Consider the following 18442-nt stretch of genomic DNA (forward strand, 5'->3'; position numbering starts at 1 on the left):
CCAACTTTTGGTTTTGTTGATTTTCCTATATTGTTTTTCTATTCTGTATTTTGTTTATCTCAGTTTATTGTGGTATACAGTTAAGTTATTGGCTTAAGATCTTTCTTCTTTTTTAATGTAGACATCTGCAGTTATAAATTTCCCTCTGGACACTTCTTTTGCTATATGTAATAAATTTTAATATGTTGTGTTTTCCTTTTCATTTGCTCTAAGGTGTTTTCTGATTTCCCTGTGATTACGTCTTTAGCTATTTGGTTGTTTGAGTGCATTGTTTACTTTCTACATATATGCCAGTTTTCTAGTTTAAAAATTTTTTAAATTTCATTCATTGTGTTAGAAAAGATACTTTGTATGATTTTAATCTTTTAAAATTGTTCTGTGGACTAACATATTGCCTGTTTTGGAGAATGTTCCCTGTGCACTTTAAAACAATGTGTATTTGTTTTGTGCCACCCTCATCCTATCAGTAGTGACGCTATCAGCTAGAAATGCCTGGGAACACTCACCTGGGCCTGGGTTCCCCTTTCAGAACCAGTCATATGGCTGGACCAACCCTTGTGGTTCTTACTGTGATTGCAAGATTCCTCAGCAATAACCATCAGTAAACTGTGGAAAGGACAAAGTTTATTACTTACAGGTCTGGAGGGGAGGGTTACATGACACACCTGGGGCTACATAGTGAGGTTGCAAGGAGGGAGAGAGAAAGAGAGAGGGTGAGAGAGACAGGCAGGCCTGGGGTTCTGCTTTTATTGGAGTTTCACTGTTCATTACTTATTTGTGAACTTAAAACGTAAGAGTGGGAATTAAAGTGCAAGAAGGAAAGAAAAAGACAAATAGCCAAATGGTCAGTTATTTAAAATCAATCAGAGATCTCTATTCTACAGGAGCTCGGATGGAGGTGGGTGAAGGGGATGGTAGGTCTTTATCTAGTTGTGTGGCTGGCAGTGTTTTTATTTGAGATGGCTTCTTTGAAGTGGTTGCCTCAGGAAATCAAAGCTTAAGTCAGGCGCTTGCATTAAAAAAAAAAAAGAAAAGAAAGAAAGAAAGAAAAGCTACTTGTCAGGGCTTACACTGCAGAATTCTGCTCTTATTAGGTGAAATGTTTGTTAAGCCTAATGGGCTTGTGATGTTCAGGTCCTCTCCTTACTTATCTTCTATCTGGTTGTCCTATCCTTCATTGAAAGTGAAGTATTAAAGTCTGCAACTATATTGCTATGATTTATGTCAAAGAGTGTTCTGCCTATGTTTTCCTCGAGGAGATTTATGGTTTTCAGTCTTATTTAAGTCATTAATTCATTTTGAGTTTATTTTTATATATGGTGTTAGAGAATGTTCTAATTTTATTCTTTTACAGGTAGCTGTCCAGTTTGCCCAGAACCACTTATTGAAGAGACTATCTTTTCTCCATTATATGTTTTTGCCTCCTTTCTGCTAGATTAATTGACCATAGGTGTGTGGGTTTATTTGTGGATGTCCTATCCTGTTCCATCGATCTATATTTCTATTTTTGTGCCAGTACCATACTGTTTTGAGGACTGTAGTTTTGTAGTATAGTCTGAAGTCAAGGAGCCTGATTCCTCCAGCTCCGTTTTTTTTTCTCAAGATTGCTTCAGCTAATTAGGATCTTTTGTGTTTCCATGCACATTTTTAAATTTTTTGTTCTAGTTCTGTGAAAAATGCCACTGGTAGTTTGATAGGGATTGCACTGAATCTGTAGATTGCCTTGGGCAGTATAGTAATTTTGACAATATTGATTCTTCCCATCCAAGAACATGGTATATCTTTCTATCTGTTTGTGTCATCTTCGATTTTTTTCATCAGTGTCTTATAATTTTCGGAGTACAGGTCTTTTGTCTCCTTAGGTAGGTTTATTCCTAGGTATTTTATTCTTTTTGATGCGATGGCAAATGGGATTGTTTCCTTTATTTCTCTTTTTGATCTTTCATTGTTAGTGTATAGAAATGCAAGATTTCTTTGTATTCATTTTGTATCCTACAAATTTACCAGAATCATTGACGAGCTCTAGTAGTTTTCTGGTAGCACCTTTAGGATTTTCTATGTATAGCATCATGTCATCTGCAAACAGTGACAGTTTTACTTCCTCTTTTCCAATTTGGAGACCTTTTATTTCTTTTTCTTCTCTGATTGCTGTGGCTAGGACTTCCAAAACTATGTTGAATAAAAGTGGCGAGAGTGGACATCCTTGTCTTGTTCTTCATCTTAGAGGAAATGCTTTCAGTTTTTCACCATTGAGAATGATGTTGGCTGTGGGCTTGTCATATATGGCCTTTATTATGTTGAGGTAGGTTCCCTCTATTCCCACTTTCTGGAGAGGTTTTTTCATAAGTGGGTGTTGAATTTTGTCAAAAGCTTTTTCTGCATCTATTGAGATGATCGCATGGTTTTTATTCTTTAATATGTTAATGTGGGGTATCACACTGATTGATTTGCAGATATTGAAAAGTTCTTGCATCCCTGGGATAAATGCTGCTTGATCATGGTGTATGATCCTTTTAATGTGTTGTTGGATTTGGTTTGCTAGTATTTTGTTGAGGGTTTTTGCATCTATATTCATCAGTGATATTGGCCTGTAATTTTCTTTTTTTGTAATATCTTTGTCTGGTTTTGGTATCAGGGTGATGGTGGCCTCAGAGAATGAGTTTAGAAGTGTTCCTTACTCTGCAACTTTTTGGAATAGTTTCAAGATAGGTGTTCACTCTTCTCTAAATGTTTGATAGAATTCACCTATGAAGCCCTCTGGTCCTGGACTTTTGTTTGTTGGGAGTTTTTAAAATCACAGATTCAATTTAGTACTTGTAATTGGTCTGTTCATATGTTCAGTTGCTTCCTGGTTCAGTCTTGGGAGATTGTACCTTTCTAAGAATTTGTCCATTTCTTTTAGGTTGTCCATTTTATTGGCATATAATTGCCTGTAGTAGTCTGTTATGGTCCTTTTTATTTCTGTGGTATTGGTTGTAACTTCTCCTTTTTCATTTCTAATTTTATTGATTTGGGCTTTCTCCCTTTTTTTCTTGATGAGTCTTGCTAAAGTTTTACCAATTTTGTTTATCTTTTCAAAGAACCAGACTTTAGTTTCATTGATCTTTTCTATTGTTTTCTTTGCCTCTGTTTCATTTATTTCTGCTCTGATCTTTATGATTTCTTTCCTTCTACTAACATTGGGTTTTGCTCTTTTTTCTCTAGTTGCTTTAGGTGTAACTTTACGTTGTTTATTTTAGATTTTCCTTATTTCCTGAGGTAAGATTGTATCTCTATAAACTTCCCTCTTAGAACTGCTTTTGCTGTGTCCCATAGGTTTCAGATTGTCATGATTCTGTTTTCATTTAGCTCTAGGTATTTTTTGATTTCCCCTTTGCTTTCTTCAGTAGTCCACTGGTTATTTAGTAACATATTGTTTAGCCTCCATGTGTTTGTATTTTTTGCAGTTTTTATTTCTTGTAGTTGATTTCTAATCTCATAGCGTTGTGGTTGGAAAAGATGCTTGAAATGATTTCAGTTTTCTTAAATTTAGCAAGGGTTGTTTTGTGGCCCAGGATGTCATCTATCCTGGAGAATGTTCCATGTGCACTTGAGAAGAATGTGTATTCTGCTGCTTTTGGATGGAATGTTCTGTAAATATCAATTAAGTCCATTTGGTCTAATGTGTCATTTAAGGCCTGTGTTTCCTTATTGATTTTCTGTCCGGATCATCTGCCCATTGATGAAAGTGTGGTGTTAAAGTCACCAGCTATTATTGTGTTACTGTCAATTTTTTCTTTTATGGATGTTAGCATTTCCCTTATATACTGAAGTGCTCCTATGTTAGGTGCATATATGTTAACAACTGTTATATCTTCTTGGCTTGATCCCTTGATCATTATGTAGTGTCCTTCTTTGTCTTTTGTAACAGTCTTTATTTTAAAGTCTATTTTGTCTCATATGAGTATTGATACTCCAGCTTTCTTTTCATTTACATTTGCATGGAATACTTTTTTCCATCCCCTCACTTTTAGTCTTTATGTGTCTCTATATCTGAAGTGGGTCTCTTATAAACAGCATATATACAGGTCTTATTTTTTTTTTTTTTTTTTTTTGCTGTGCGCGGGCCTCTCACTGCTGTGGCCTCTCCCGTTGCGGAGCACAGGCTCCGGACACACAGGCTCCGCGGCCATGGCTCGCGGGCCCAGCCGCTCCGCGGCATGTGGGATCCTCCGGGATCGGGGCACGAACCCGTGTCCCCTGCATCGGCAGGCGGACTCTCAACCACTGCGCCACCAGGGAAGCCCTACAGGTCTTATTTTTGTATCCATTCAGCCAGTCTGTATCTTTCGGTTGGAGCATTTAATCCTTTTACATTTAAGGTAATTATCAATACATATGTTCTTATTGCCCTTTTATTAATTGTTTTGGATTTGTTTTTGTAGGTTTTTTTCTTCCTTTCCTCCATTTTTCTCTTCTCTTGTGATTTGATGACTCTGTGTACTGTTGTATTTGGATTCCTTTTTCTTATGTGTGTGTATATCTATTATACATTTTTGGTTTGTGGTTACCATGAGGTTTTGTTACAGCAGTATACACACACACACACATATGTACACACACACGATTGTTTTCAGTTGCTGAGCTCTTTATTTCAAATGTATTTCAAATATCCTGCATTTGTACTCTCTTCCTCTCACAATTATGGGTTTAGATATCCTATTTGTGTGTGGATGATTTCTTACCTTTACTGTATGTTTGCCTTTCCTGGTGAGCTTTCCCATTTTGTAATTTTCTTGTTTCCAGTTGTGGCCTTTTCTTTTCCACCTAGAGAAGTTCCTTTAGCATTTGTTGTGAAACTGGTTTGGTGGTGCTGAATTCTTTTACCTGTTGCTTGTCTGTAAAGCTTTTTATTTCTCCATTGAATCTGAATGAGCACCTTGCTGGGTCGAATATTCTTTCCCTTTCTTCATTTAAATGTATCATGCCACTCCCTTTTGGCCTGAAGAGTTTCTGCTGAAAAAATCAACTGATAACCATAAGGGGATTCCCTTGTACATTATTTGTTGCTTTTCCCTTGTTGCTTTTAATATTTTCTCTTTGTCTTTAACGTTTGTCAATTTGATTACTGTGTTTTGGCGTGTTCCTCCTTTGGTTAATCCTGCCTGGGACTCTCTGAATTTCCTGGACTTGAGTGAGTGTTATCTTTCTCATGTTAGGGAAGTTTTCAGCTATTATCTCTTCAAATATTTTCTCAGGCCCTTTCTCTCTCTCCTCTCCTTTTGGGACCCCTATAATGTGAATGTTGGTGAATTTAATTTTGTCCCAGAGATCTCTTAAACTGTCTTCATTTCTTTTCATTCTTCTTTCTTTATTCTGTTCTGCAGCAGTGATTTCCCCCTTTCTGTCTTCCAGCTCACTTATTCGTACTTCTGCATCATTTATTCTGCTATTGATTCCTTCTGGTGTATTTTTCATTTCAATTATTGTATTCTTCAACTCTGGTTGTTCTCTATATTTTCTAATTCTTTATTAAAAATTTCTTGTATTTTCTCACACTGTGCATCCGTTCTTTTTCTGAGATCTTGGATCATCTTTACTATCATTATGCTGAATTCTTTCTCTGGTAGATTGCCTGTCTCTACTTTGCTTAGTTGTTCTTTGGGGTTTTATCTTGTTTGTTTGTCTGGAACAAATTCCTGTATTTGCAGACTCAGTTCTTCAGGCTGCCTGATTGTAGTATTCTTGCTCCTGGTGTCTGCCCAGGTGGGTGAGGCTGGTATAGACCCTTGTGCAGGTCTCCTAGTGGGAGGGACTGGTGCCTGCCTACTGGTGGTGGTGGGTGGAGCTGGATCTTGGCCCTTTGATCGGCAGATGGACAGAACCGTGTCAAGGGATGTGTCTAGAGGTGGCTGTGGGCTCAGGAAGTCTTTAGGCAGCCTGTCTGCTGATGGGTAAGGCTGTTGTTTGGCCTGAGGCATCCCAGTACTAGAGACTACAGGCTGTTGGGTGGGGCCAGGTCTTGGTGCTGATGACCCAAGCCAGATGTCTGCTTCCTTGAGAGTTCACGTAGCTGCACACTCCCCAAAATCTCCACCACCCATGTCCACATCCCAAGGGAGAACCACAGCCACAACCTCCTCCCCAGGAGATCCTCCAAGACCAGCAGGTAGGTCCAGCCTAGGCTCCTGTGCAGTCACTGCCTTTGCCCTGGGTCCTAGTACATGCGAGACCTTGTGTGCACCCTCCAAGAGTGGAGTCTCTGCTTCCCCTGGTTCTGTGGAGCTCCTGCAGTCAAGCCTTCCTGGCCTTCAAAGCCAAATGTCTCTGGGGCTCCTCCCTCTGATGTCAGACCCCCAGCTGGGGAACCTAACATGGAGCTCAGAACTCTAACTCCTGTGGGAGAACTTCTGCAATATAATAGTTCTCCAGTTTGTGGATCGCCCACCCAGGGTAATGGGATTTGATTATATTGTGAGTGTGCCCCTCCTACCATCTTGTTGTGGTTCCTTCTTTATACCTTTGGATGTCAAATATCTTTTTTGGCAGCTTCCAGTCTTTTTTATCGATGGCTGTTCAGCAGTTAGTTGTGGTTTTGTTGTGAGGTAAGCCCAAGCTCCTTCCACTGTGCCATCTTGGATCAGCTCTCAGGAGTTTATTTTCCCATCATTTCACTTTCTTTTTCTTTTTTTTAAAGAACTTTTAATTGAAATACAGTTGAATTAAACTATTTTATTTGTTTCAAGTGTACAACATAGTTATTCAGTATTTTTATAGATGTACATCATTAAAGTTATTATAAAATGTTGGCTGTATTCCCTGTGCTGTGTAATATATCCTCATAGCTTATTTATTTTATACCTATTACTTTGTACCTCTTAATCCCCTACCACTATCTTGCCCCTCCCTCCCTCCAGCTTCCCACTGGTAACCACTAGTTTGTTTTCTATATATCTGTGAATCTATATGTTTTATTATATTCATTTATTTTATTTTTTAGATTCCACATATAACTGATCATATACAATATTTTTCTTTCTCTGATTTATTTCACTAAGAATAATACTCTCCAGGTCCATCCATGTTGATGCAAATGGCAAAATTTCATTTTTTTATGGCTGAGTAATATTCCATTATATATGTAACCCACATTTTCTTTATCCATTCATGTGTTGCTTAGGTTGTTTCCATATCTTGGCTATTATACATGAAGCTGCTGTGATCACTGAAGTGCATTATCTTTTCAAATTAGTGTTTTCATTTTCTATGGATATATACCCAGGAAAGTAATTGCTGGATCATATGGTGGTTCTATTTTCAGTTTTTTGAAGAACCTCCATAATGTTTTCCATAGTGGCTGCACCAATTTGCATTCCCATCCACAGTGTACTAGGGTAACCTTTTCTCCATATCCTTGCCAACATTTGTTATTGGCGGTCTTTTTGATGATAGCTATTCTGACAGGTGTGAGGTGATACTTCATTGTGGTTTTGATTTACATATCTCTGATTACCAATGTTGAGAATCTTTTCATGTGCCCTTTGGCTATGTGTATGTCTTCTTTGAGAAATATCTATTCAAGTCTTCTGCCCATTTTTTAATTGGGTTGTTTGTTTTTTTGATATTGAATTATATGAGCTGTTTATATATTTTGGATGTTAACCCCTTATCAGTCATATCATTTGCAAATATTTTCTCACTTTCAATAATAGGTTGTCTTTTCTTTTTGTCAAAGGTTTCTTTAGCTGTGCAAAAGCTTTTAAGCTTAATTAGGTCCCATGTTTGTTTCTGCTTTTGTTTCATTCGCCTTAGGAGACAGAGCCAAAAAAATATTCCTTTGATTTATGTCAAAGAGTGTCCTGCCTAAGTTTTCCTCAAGTAGTTTTATGGGTTTCAGTCTTATTTAAGTCATTATTTCATTTGGAGTTTATTTTTTTATATGGTGTTAGAGAATGTTCTAATTTTATTCTTTTGCATGTAGTTGTCCAGTTTTCCCAGCACCACTTACTGAAGAGACTGTCTTTTTCCCATTGTATATTCTTGCCTCCTTTGTTGTAGATTAATTGACCATACGTTTATGGGTTTTGGGGGGGGCTGTTCATTCTGTTCCATTGATGTGTGTTTCTGTTTTTGTGTCAGTACCATGCTCTTTTGATTACTGTACCTTTGTACTATAATGTGAAGTTGGGCAGTGTGATACCTCCCGCTTTGTTCTTTTTTCTCAAGATTGGTTTGGTAATTGGGAGCCTTTTTGGTTCCATATAAATTTTAAGATTACTTGTTCTAGTTCTGTGGAAAATGTCATGGGTAATTCGATAGGGATTGAATTAAATCTGTAGATTGCTTTGGGTAGTATGGCCATTTTAACAGTATTAATTCTTCCAATCCAGGAACATTCAGTATCTTTTCTATTTGTTTGTATCATCTTAAATATCCTTCATCAATGTTTTAGAGTCTTCAGGTTATAGATCTTTCACCTCCTTGGTTAAGTTTATTCCTAGGTATTTTATTCTCTTTGATGCAATTTTAAATGCAATTGTTTTATTGTTTTCTCTTTCTGATAGTTGATTATTAGTGTTTAGAAAACCAATAGATTTCTGTATGTCAATCTTGTATCCTGCAACTTTACTGAATTCATTTATTAGTTCTCATAGTTTTTTGATGGAATTTCAGAATTTTCTGAGTATAACATCATGTCATCTGCAAATAGTGACATTTTTACTTCTTCCTTCCAATTTGGATGCCTTTTATTTCGTTTTCTTGTCTAATTGCTGTGGCTAGGACTTCCAATACTACTTCTCAGTGGCGAGAGTGGGCATCCCTGTCTTGTTCCTGATTTTAGAGGAAAAGTTTTGGCTTTTCACTGTTGAGTATGATGTTAGCTGTGGGTTTGTCATAAATGGCCTTTATTATGTTGAAATATGTTTCCTCTATACCAACTTTGATGCAAGTCTTTATCATGAATGGAAGTTGAATTTTGTCAAATGCTTTTTCTGTGTCTATTGAAATGATAATGTGATTTTTATCCTTCCTTTTGTTAATGTGGTGTATCACACTGATTGACTTGTGGATATTGAACTGTCCTTGAATCTGTGGAATAAATCCCACTTGATCATGGTGTATTATCCTTTTTATATATTATTGAATTTTGTTTGCTAATATTTTTTGAGGATTTTTGCATCTATATTCATCACAGATATTGACTAGTAATTTTCTTTTCTCTGTAATGTCTTTTTCTAGATTTGGTATCAGTGTAATGGTGGCCTCGTAGAATGAATTTGGGAGTGTTCCCTCCTCTTCATTTTGTTGGAATAGTTTGTTACACTAGGTATTAGCTCTTCTGTAACAATAGTTTGTTACACTAGGTATTAGCTCTTCACTAGGTATTCCTTGTGCTGACTTGGGCTTTGTTCTTTTTCTAATTCATTTAGATGGAGGATAGGTTGTTTATCTGAGATTTTTCTTGTATGCTCGGTATGCATGTATTATTATAATCTTCCCTCTTATATTTGCTTTTGCTGCATCCTGTAGTTTGTGCAAAGTTGCATTTTTTTTCATTTGTCTCATTTTTTTCTGATTTCCTCTTTGATTTCTTCATTCATCCATTGTTTCTTTTATTAACATGTCATTTAGTCTCCATGTGTTTGTGTTTTTCCCATTTTTCTTCCAGTAATTGGTTTCTAGTTTCATACTGTTGTGGTTGAAAAAAAAAGCTTGATGTAATTTCAGTTCTCTTCTATTTATTGAGACTTGTTTTTTGGCCTGGAATGTGATCTATCCTAGAGAACCTTCCATGTGCACTTGAAAAGAATGTGTATTCTGCTATTTTTGGATGGAATGTCCTATATATATCTTTTTTCTTTTTTTGGGGGGGTACGCGGGCCTCTCACTGTTGTGGCCTCTCCCATTGCGGAGCACAGGCTCCAGACGTGCAGGCTCAGTGGCCATGGCTCACGGGGCCAGCTGCTCCGCGGCATGTGGGATCTTCCCAGACCAGGGCACGAACCTGTGTCCCCTGCATCGGCAGGCGGACTCTCAACCACTGCGCCACCAGGGAAGCCCTCCTATATATATCTATTAAGTCCAACTTGTCTAATGTGTCATTTAAGACCAATATTTCATTATAGTCTCCAACTATTCTATTATTGTCAGTTTCTCCTTTTTATGTCTGTTAATATTTGCTTTCCATATTTAGTTGCACCTATATGAAGTACATACATATTAATAAATGTTATATTCTCTTCTTGTATTGATCACTATATCATTATTTAATATCCTTCTTTGTCTTTTTTATAGACTTTTTAAAAGTCTAATTTGCAAGATATTAGTATTGCTACCAGCTGTCTTGTCGTTTTCATTTCCGTGAAATAGCTCCTTCCATCCCTTCACTTTTAGTCTGTGTGTCTTTAATTCTAAAGAGAGTCTCTTGCACATAGATGGGTCTTGTTTTTTATCCAGTCATCCACTCTGTGTCATTTGATTGGAACATTTAGTCCATTGACATTTAAAGTAATTATATATAGGTATGTACTTAACTGCCATTTGTTACTTGTTTTCTGGTTGTTTTTGTCATTCTGTATTCTTTTCTTCTTCTTTTAGTTTCTTCCCTTGTGGTTTGATGATCTTCTTTATCAAATCATGGCATGCTTGTGTTACTTTCTCCCTATTTTTGTGTATCTATTGTAGGGTTTTGGTTTGTGGTTACCTTGGGTTTCATATATGTTGACCTATGTATCTACTTGTTTTCAACTGGTAGTCATTTAAGTTCAAACACATTCTAAAGGATCTACATTCTTTTACTCCCCTTCCATACATTTTGTGTGTTTGATGTCATATTTTACATCTTCATGTTTATCCCTTAACTGTTGATTGTAGTTATAGTTTATTTTCCAATTTTTGTCTTTTAATCTTTGTACTAGCTTATGTTAAGTGATTGATCCACAGCCTTTGCTATATATTTGCCTTTGCTTGTGGGGTTTTTCCTTTCCTATAAATCCTTACATCTTGTTGTAGCCTTTTTTTTTCCCACTTGGAGAAGACCATTTAAGACTTCTTTTAGGGTTAGTTTAAGTATTGATGAACTCTTTTAGTTTTTTCTTCTTTGAGAAGTTCTTTATCTCACTTCTAATTCTGAATGATAATCTTTCTGGGTAGATTGTCCTAGGTTGTAGATTCTTCCATTTGAGCACTATAAATATGTCATGCCATTCCCTTCTGGCCTGCAAAGTTTATGCAGAAAAAGCAGCTGATAGACTTATGGGTGTTCCTTTGTACATGACTCTTTGCTTTTCTCTTGCTACCTTTAAATTCTCTCCTTATCTCTAACTTTTACCATTTTAATTATGATACATCTTGGTCTGTGTCTCCTTCAGTTCATCTTGTTTGGGGTACTCTATGTACCTGGGTATCTGTTTCCTTCTCCAGGTTCAGGAAGTTTTCAGCCATAATTTGATCAAATACATTTTCGACTCTCTTCTTTCTCTCTTATCCTTCTGGAACCCTTATAATGTGAATGTTAGCATGGTTGATGTTGTCTCAGAGGTCCCTTAAACTGTTCTCATATTTTAAAAATTTATTTCTCTTTTTACTGTTTTGATTGGGTGATTTCCATTATTCTATCTTCCAGATCACTTATGCATTCTTCTCTATTACCTATTACCATCTGTTAATTCCTTCTAGTGTGGTTTTCATTTTAGTTATTTCATTCTTCAGTTCTGACTGGTTTTTATATTTTCTAGTTCCATGTTAAAATTCTCTCTGTGCTCATCTATTCTTTTCCCTAGTTCAGTTAGTATTCTTATTACTAATGCTTTGAACTCTTTATCTGGTAAATTTTCTCTCTTTCATTAGCTGTTTTTTCAGAGTTTTTTCTTTGTTTTTTCGTTTTAAAGACATTCCTTTGTTTTCTCATTTCGCTTAATGTTTTCTATCTCTATAAAATTAGGTGAAACAGTTACCTACCTCAGTCTTGAAGGGTTGTACTTGTGTGGGAGCATCTCTATGCAGTCTGCATGTGTTCAGTAGTTTCGGTGTGAGAGCTGGATCTGAAGTGAGCATGGGTCATGTCTTCCCCCAGGATGTGCTGTCTGGTATCGCCTTGGTGGGTGGTGGGGCTGGGGATGGAGGTGCTAGAGCCAGAGCCATGTGTGAGCTGAAGCTTCTTCTATGCTGAGTGGTCATCACTACCCTATCAGGGGTGGGGTCTCATCCCAAGGTGCTGAAGCAGGGGTGGGGTCTGAGCTGGCTCCTTTCCCTCTAAGTGTGCTCTCTCCCCTCTCCCAGCAATGGCACTTTTGCTCCAGGGGGCACAGTGCTGTAGCAAAAGGGCTGCAGTGGGCCCCTGGTATGGGCCAGGGTGTACACTGGGACAGTCCCAGAATGCTAGTCAGCTCCATACAGCTCCTGATCTGCTGCCTCTGTGAGTGCCAGCAAAGGCTGCCCTTGCCCCATTTATATGCAGTGCTGGGTCTGAGTCAGTTCCATCCCCAACTGCACACTTTCCTCAGCAATGGCAGCCTTCAACCTAGGGGGAAGCTCTTCAGAGGTAGATGAGCTGGATGCATGCTAGGTGGTTTCATGAAACCATCCGGAATTCTGGAGCAGTTTTAATCTCCATTATACACCTCATTCCTAGGAGTAAGCAAGCTTGTGTCACAAGCCAGGTCTAGGTTTCTCACAGCCTTCCTTGAAGTCCTATTAGTTTTCAAACCAGTAAGAAGACTTGTCTCCTTCTGGAACCCCTGTAACGTGAATGTCAGCATGTTGGACGCCAGAGCTGGGGTACCCCATATGTGATTCAAACCACTCACTCCCCAGGGAGGATCTCCTAGTGGTGATATCCCCCTCTTCTGTGGGCCTGGGTCCCAACCTGATAGCTCTTTTCCCTTCTTATCTGACTCGTGTGGATCTTTCTTTTACAGCCTTTGTTTTAGAAGAATATTTCTGTCCATTTCCAGTTTGTTTTCAGAGAGAATTGCTCCACTTTATGGATGTATTTTTGATGTGTTCATGGGGGGAAGTGAGCTGAGCACCTTCCTACTCTGCCATCTTTTTTTTTTTTTTTTTTTGCAGTACATGGGCCTCTCACTGTTGTGGCCTCTCCCGTTGTGGAGCACAGGCTCCGGACGCGCAGGCTTAGCGGCCATGGCGCACGGGCCCAGCCACGGAGCGGCATGTGGGATCTTCCCGGACCGGGGCACGAACCCGTGTCCCCTGCATCGGCAGGCGGACTCTCAACCACTGCGCCACCAGGGGAGCCCCTACTCTGCCATCTTGATCTCCTCTCCTCCATCCTTTTACTTTCAGCCTCTTTGTGTGTTTGTATCTAAAGTGTGTGTTTTGTAGATAGCATATAGATTAATTATGCTGTTTTATCCACTCTGCCAATCTTTGCCTATTAATTGGAGAGTTCAATCCATTTACATTTAAAGTAATTATGGTTAATAAAGGCTTTCTGCTGGTTTAACTATTTTTTTTTTTCTGTATGTCCTACAGGTTTTTATCCCCTCCCCCCCCTTTTTTACTTTTCTGCACACGTTTTTGTTATTTTCTTATTGGTTACCTTAGGGATTACAATTAAAATCTTAACCTTATAACAACCTAGTTTGAGTAATACCAACTTTGTTTCAACACTCTGCTCCTATGTGTCTCCATCCCTCCTCCTTTGTGTTGTTTTTGCACAGATTGCATCTTTATACATTGTGTGCCCATTCACATAGATTTATAATTATTATCTAATGCATTTGCCTTTTAAATCATATAGGGGAAAAAAGAAATTAAAACCACAAGTACAATAGTATTGGCTTACATATTTAGCTGTGTAGTTTCTTTCTTTATTTCGTCTCATGGCTTTGAGTTACTGTCTATTATCCTTTCATTTCAGCCTGAAATGAAAGTTCTTCCTTTAGCATTTCTTGTGGGGCATATCTTTTAGTAACAACCTTCCTTAGTTTTTGTTTATCCAGAAGTCTTAATTTCTCCTTCATCTTGAAAAGACTGTCAACCAAGATTCTGCTGGATGTAGAATCTTGGTTGACAGTCTTTTCTTTCTCTACTTCAAGTATTTTTTCCTGTCCTTCACTTTCTTTTCTCCCTGATAGGCTCTGTATACTTTCCTTTTGTTCATTCTTTTTTTTTTTCTTTCTGTTTCTCAGACTTGATCATTTCAATTCTGTGGTCTCAAGTTTGCTGATTCTTTATTCTTCCTGCTCAAATCTGCTTTTGAGCTTCTCTAATGGAATTTTAATTTCAGTTATTATACCTTTTAGCTCTAATATTTCAGCTCTAATATTTGGTTCCTTTTATAACTTCTGTCACTTTATTGATATTCTCATGTTGTTGATGAATCATTTTCCTGGTTTTCTTTTTGTCCATGGTTTCCTTTAACTCTTTGAACATATTTAAAGCAGTTGATTTAAAGTCTTTAGTTTGTAAGTGCAATGTTTAGACTTCTTCAGGGACATTTTCTATTAATGAATTTTCCCTCTGTATGGATCATACTTTTCATTTTCTTTGTAAAGATTTTGTGATTTCTTGTTGAAAACTGGACATCTGAATATTATAAGTGATAACTCTGGAAAACAGATTCTCCCCTTCCCCAGCATTTGCTGGTTTTGTTTGCTGAAGCCTTAGCTAGTGGTCACTTTCTTTTTTCAAATTATATTCCATTATAGGTTATTACAAGATATTGGGTGTAATTCGCTGTGTTACACAGTAAATCCTTGTTGCTTATCTATTTTATGTATAGTTTGTTAATACTTCTAATTTGTCCCTTCCCAAGAATTTCTTGATTTTTCTAGGTCTTTAATAGTTCCACCTACATTTTAGAAACAGCTTGTATATTCCTACAAAATAGCCTTATGGGACTTTGATTCCAATTGTATTGCATCTGTTAAGCATCTGGGTAAGATTTGATACATTAACAGTAGTAAGTCTTTCTATAAACATGGCATTGCTTTGTTTATGTCTTTTTAATTTTCTCTCAGCAAAGTTTTATAGTTTTCAGTGTAAAGGTGTTATACGGCTTTCATTAAATTTACCCTGAGATAGTTGATATTTTGGAATGTGGTTGTAAATTTTGTTGCTTTAAAATTTCCCTTTACAGTTATATGTTGGTAGTATATAGAAATATGGTTGTTTTCTGTTCCTTGTAGCCTGCAATCTTGCTAAATGTGCTTTTTAGTTCTAGAAATTGGTTTGTCTGCTCTTTTGGGTTTTCTCCATACACGATCTTATCATCTGCAAATGAGGATGGTTTTCCTTTTTCTTTTCTAGTCTCTGCCCCTTATTCCTTTTCTTTTATTGGCTGGAACTTTCCACACAGTGTTGGCTAGGGACAGGGGGATCCTCGGGTGAAGTACATTTGGCATTTCACCATCGGCACAGGGTTGGCTGTGGGTTCTGCAGAGGCCCTTCCAGATGGAGGAGGCACCCTCCAGCTTCAGCAGCTGTGCTTTCCATGAAGCAGGGTGGAACTCCTCAGACACTCTCCCTGCATCTGTGGGGAGCATCACATGGAATTCTCCCTTGGGATGTAACTGTGGTGAGATGCAGTGATTTCTACTGGGACATCATTGCATTCCTGGGGCAAACCTCACTTGGCTCTGATGTTTTATCTTTTTTTATAGTTGCTTGGTTAGATCTGCCAACATTTTGTCTAGACAGTTTGAAGGCTGTTGGGCCCTACTTTGTTTTCTTACAGTAGCCTCATCAGGTTTCTGCATCATGGCCATGCTGGTCTCACCAGCCATCACAGCTCATTTCCCAGTCCTTGTACTGCTTCTCCTGTGGGGTTATACCTGAGGTGCAGAGAGCAGAAGGGCTGCCCTGCCACTGACTCCGGATCTCTGGGCACACAACCCTGCACAGCTTCCAGCTGTTCTGGTCCTGCCATAATGGCACTGACCAATCAAGTAGGAGGCCTTGGGTTGGGGTGTGTGGTCCCCTTAGTGCGACTTCAGGGTTCATGTCCTGCGGGGTCTGCTTTGAAGCCCACTCTGGCCTGTGGACAGTCGGGGCATGTGGCCCAGAGGTGGGCAGGCTGCAGTTCTGTGGAAGGAGGGAGGGACGGTGGCTGCCTCCCAGCTGCGTACTTCCACTCTGGCGTCAGCCATTAAAGGTGCCCCATGGCAGGTGCTGAGACCCCCCCTCTCCTGAGGATGGAGAAACTGTGGGGACCCCCAAGGCCACTGAGGGAGGCTAGCTGATTGAAGCCACGTTTCTTGTCTTGTAGATGAACACGTCTCGAACAGCAGTGGGGATGCCATGTCTGGCCCCGGCACCCAGCCCTCTACCCACCGCGGTCATTCCTGGAGCTGCCTCAGCCCAGCCTGTGCCCATGCCAGGTACTGCTCTCTCCTGCCTTCCAGCCCCGCCCTACGCACTGCCTTTGGGCCAGTATGGAAGCCTGATCCCAGCTCCAGTGTCCTGGGGGCCCTGGGCAGCCCAAGCAGGCAGCTGGAGCCTCGATGAGGGGCCAGGCTTGGGTGCAACAGGCACGCCAGCACTCCCCATGTTCTTGTGGCCACCTGTGGTCAGCATGCCCGGCCCCAGGCTGCGGATCACATAGCTCCTCTGTCTCACCACTTGCCAAGTGGAACATACTGAACTGAATAGCCCAGAGGAGTCAGGTTGTGGTTTGGCCTCCAAGTCCTGCCCCGCCTGCCCATGGGTGCCCAGCCAGGGCGGCAGTCCTTGCTTTCTTTATTGCTGCAGACCTTGTTCCCTCTTAGTTTCCCGTGGTCTACACTTGCTGTCTTTGCACTCACTTCCTGTACTTGAGTTGATGGTTAGAACATTGTAATCACCCTGCAGAAGTACAGTGCCTTGAATTCCAGCTTTTCCATTCCCTGATGGAAAGAGATGTTTTAAAAAAGTCATGTATCAGAAAAGATGTATTTCATTTACAGTTGGCTTGTGTATTGATATCTCTATTTCCCGTGTTAAGTTGCAGAGACGTGAATGGTTTGAAAATCTGAAGCTAAAGTCTGATCTTGACTTTTCTGTTGTACGTGCTTTAAAAAAAATTGAACTAGTGACCTTGAATATTGAAGAGTTGCAAATGCTAGAAGAGTTCTGCTTTGTACTCATAAAACGAGGTCTCTCCAGCTGTATGGTCATAGATAGCAAACAGATGGACACACTCCCTCCACTGCAGTGCCATGGGCACTGCCAGCAAACTGCCCAGGGATGCATGGTTATTGGGGCAGTGCATTGCTACTGGTAGTCGGTCTCTTAGTCAGGAATGTTAGCATCTGTGTTTGGCTCTGTGGAACCTGCTGTAAAGTGCTAGGTAAGCAGACACGCCCTCATGACCCAAAGCCTGCAGGGCTGCTGTGAGTGTGGGGGAGGTACAAGTGTGTGTCTGGTGCAGGAGCACAGGCAGGCCGCCTGCTTTGCAGAGACAGTGGACCCCTTCTGCTCTGGAGGCCCGCCAACCCTCCTACTGACCTGCCTTCCTTTTCTGTCATTTGCACTGAGGCCTGTGGCCACTTGGGCCTAGCTTTGCCATGTGTCCACAGGCTGCTCCACCCACCTCTGGCCTCCAGACTGTTCTCCAGGCACTGAGGTTGCCCTGCTGGGGGTGGGAGTGTTCCTCTCCTGGAAATTTCAGTGGGACTCATCCCAGACAGGCACCAAACAGCCCAGGGTGGGAGCTGAAGGCCCTGCTTCTCACTGACCAAGATGTTTCCCATTTCCCACTGGGAGGCCACTGGTTGGGCTACCCAGCTGTGAACTGTATAGTTCTGTTGTACTTTGGGACTTTACTAGGACTGGCTGAATTATTTTGGTTTAAATATATTATTCCATCAATTCAGTTAGAGTTGAATTTTCTAGGTGATCATACAGACTCTTCTGCCAGGCCATGATACTATAGTAAGAGATTTCTGTTCTCTGTAATGTGCCCCTTGGTCCTTGGGTTGAGACTCACGTGCGCCTGGTTCCTGAGGGTGGTGGAAGCTGCCCTCTTCCCGCTCCCCCTGCTGTACCAGACATGTGGTTTGGAGTCCTGGCCTCGTATGTGAATGGTCAGTGGCACAGACTCCCCAAGAGATTGTATATTTGAAGGAGAAAAATAAACATTTTTGCTTGCAAACAGTGTGGAACAACATCTTTTTCTTATCTTCTGTCCACGTAAAAGCTGAACAGCCAGTCTCAAAGGGAGCATATGGGGTCGGTAGCCCTGGCAGGCAGCACTACCCTGTCCTGACAGTTTCACTCTCAGCTCCGTGCCTGCTGTCAACACCTTGCCCAGGAGGCCGGGGTGGCCATGAGGGGCCTGGGGGCTCAGTGGCAGGTACTGTCTTCCTGGCAGGAGCCGATGTGACGGATGCTGAGCCGACGTGGCTCAGAGGACAAGAGTGGGCTGTTGGGCGGGAACCCCATGCCAGCTCTGTGGCTTCGGGCCTAGTTTGGCTTGTTCACCCGGCTTTCAAACTCTGAATTTGAACTGCGTTTAGATGTA

General features: G+C 40.2%; 1 protein-coding gene across 6 annotated transcripts in view; it reads left to right on the top strand.

Annotated features, from left to right (window-relative positions):
• The window catches only part of WNK2 (WNK lysine deficient protein kinase 2), a 160328-nt gene that overhangs the window by 140981 nt on the left and 905 nt on the right, over window positions 1–18442 (top strand). For all 6 annotated transcript variants that reach the window (XM_060101216.1, XM_060101219.1, XM_060101221.1 and 3 more), the window contains one exon: window positions 16211–16322. In XM_060101216.1, the coding sequence (XP_059957199.1) occupies window positions 16211–16322 (112 nt within the window). The remainder of the gene's footprint in view (window positions 1–16210; window positions 16323–18442) is intronic.

The sequence above is a fragment of the Mesoplodon densirostris genome, chromosome 6 (assembly GCF_025265405.1).
Source record: "Mesoplodon densirostris isolate mMesDen1 chromosome 6, mMesDen1 primary haplotype, whole genome shotgun sequence".
NCBI classification, from domain to species: domain Eukaryota; kingdom Metazoa; phylum Chordata; class Mammalia; order Artiodactyla; family Ziphiidae; genus Mesoplodon; species Mesoplodon densirostris.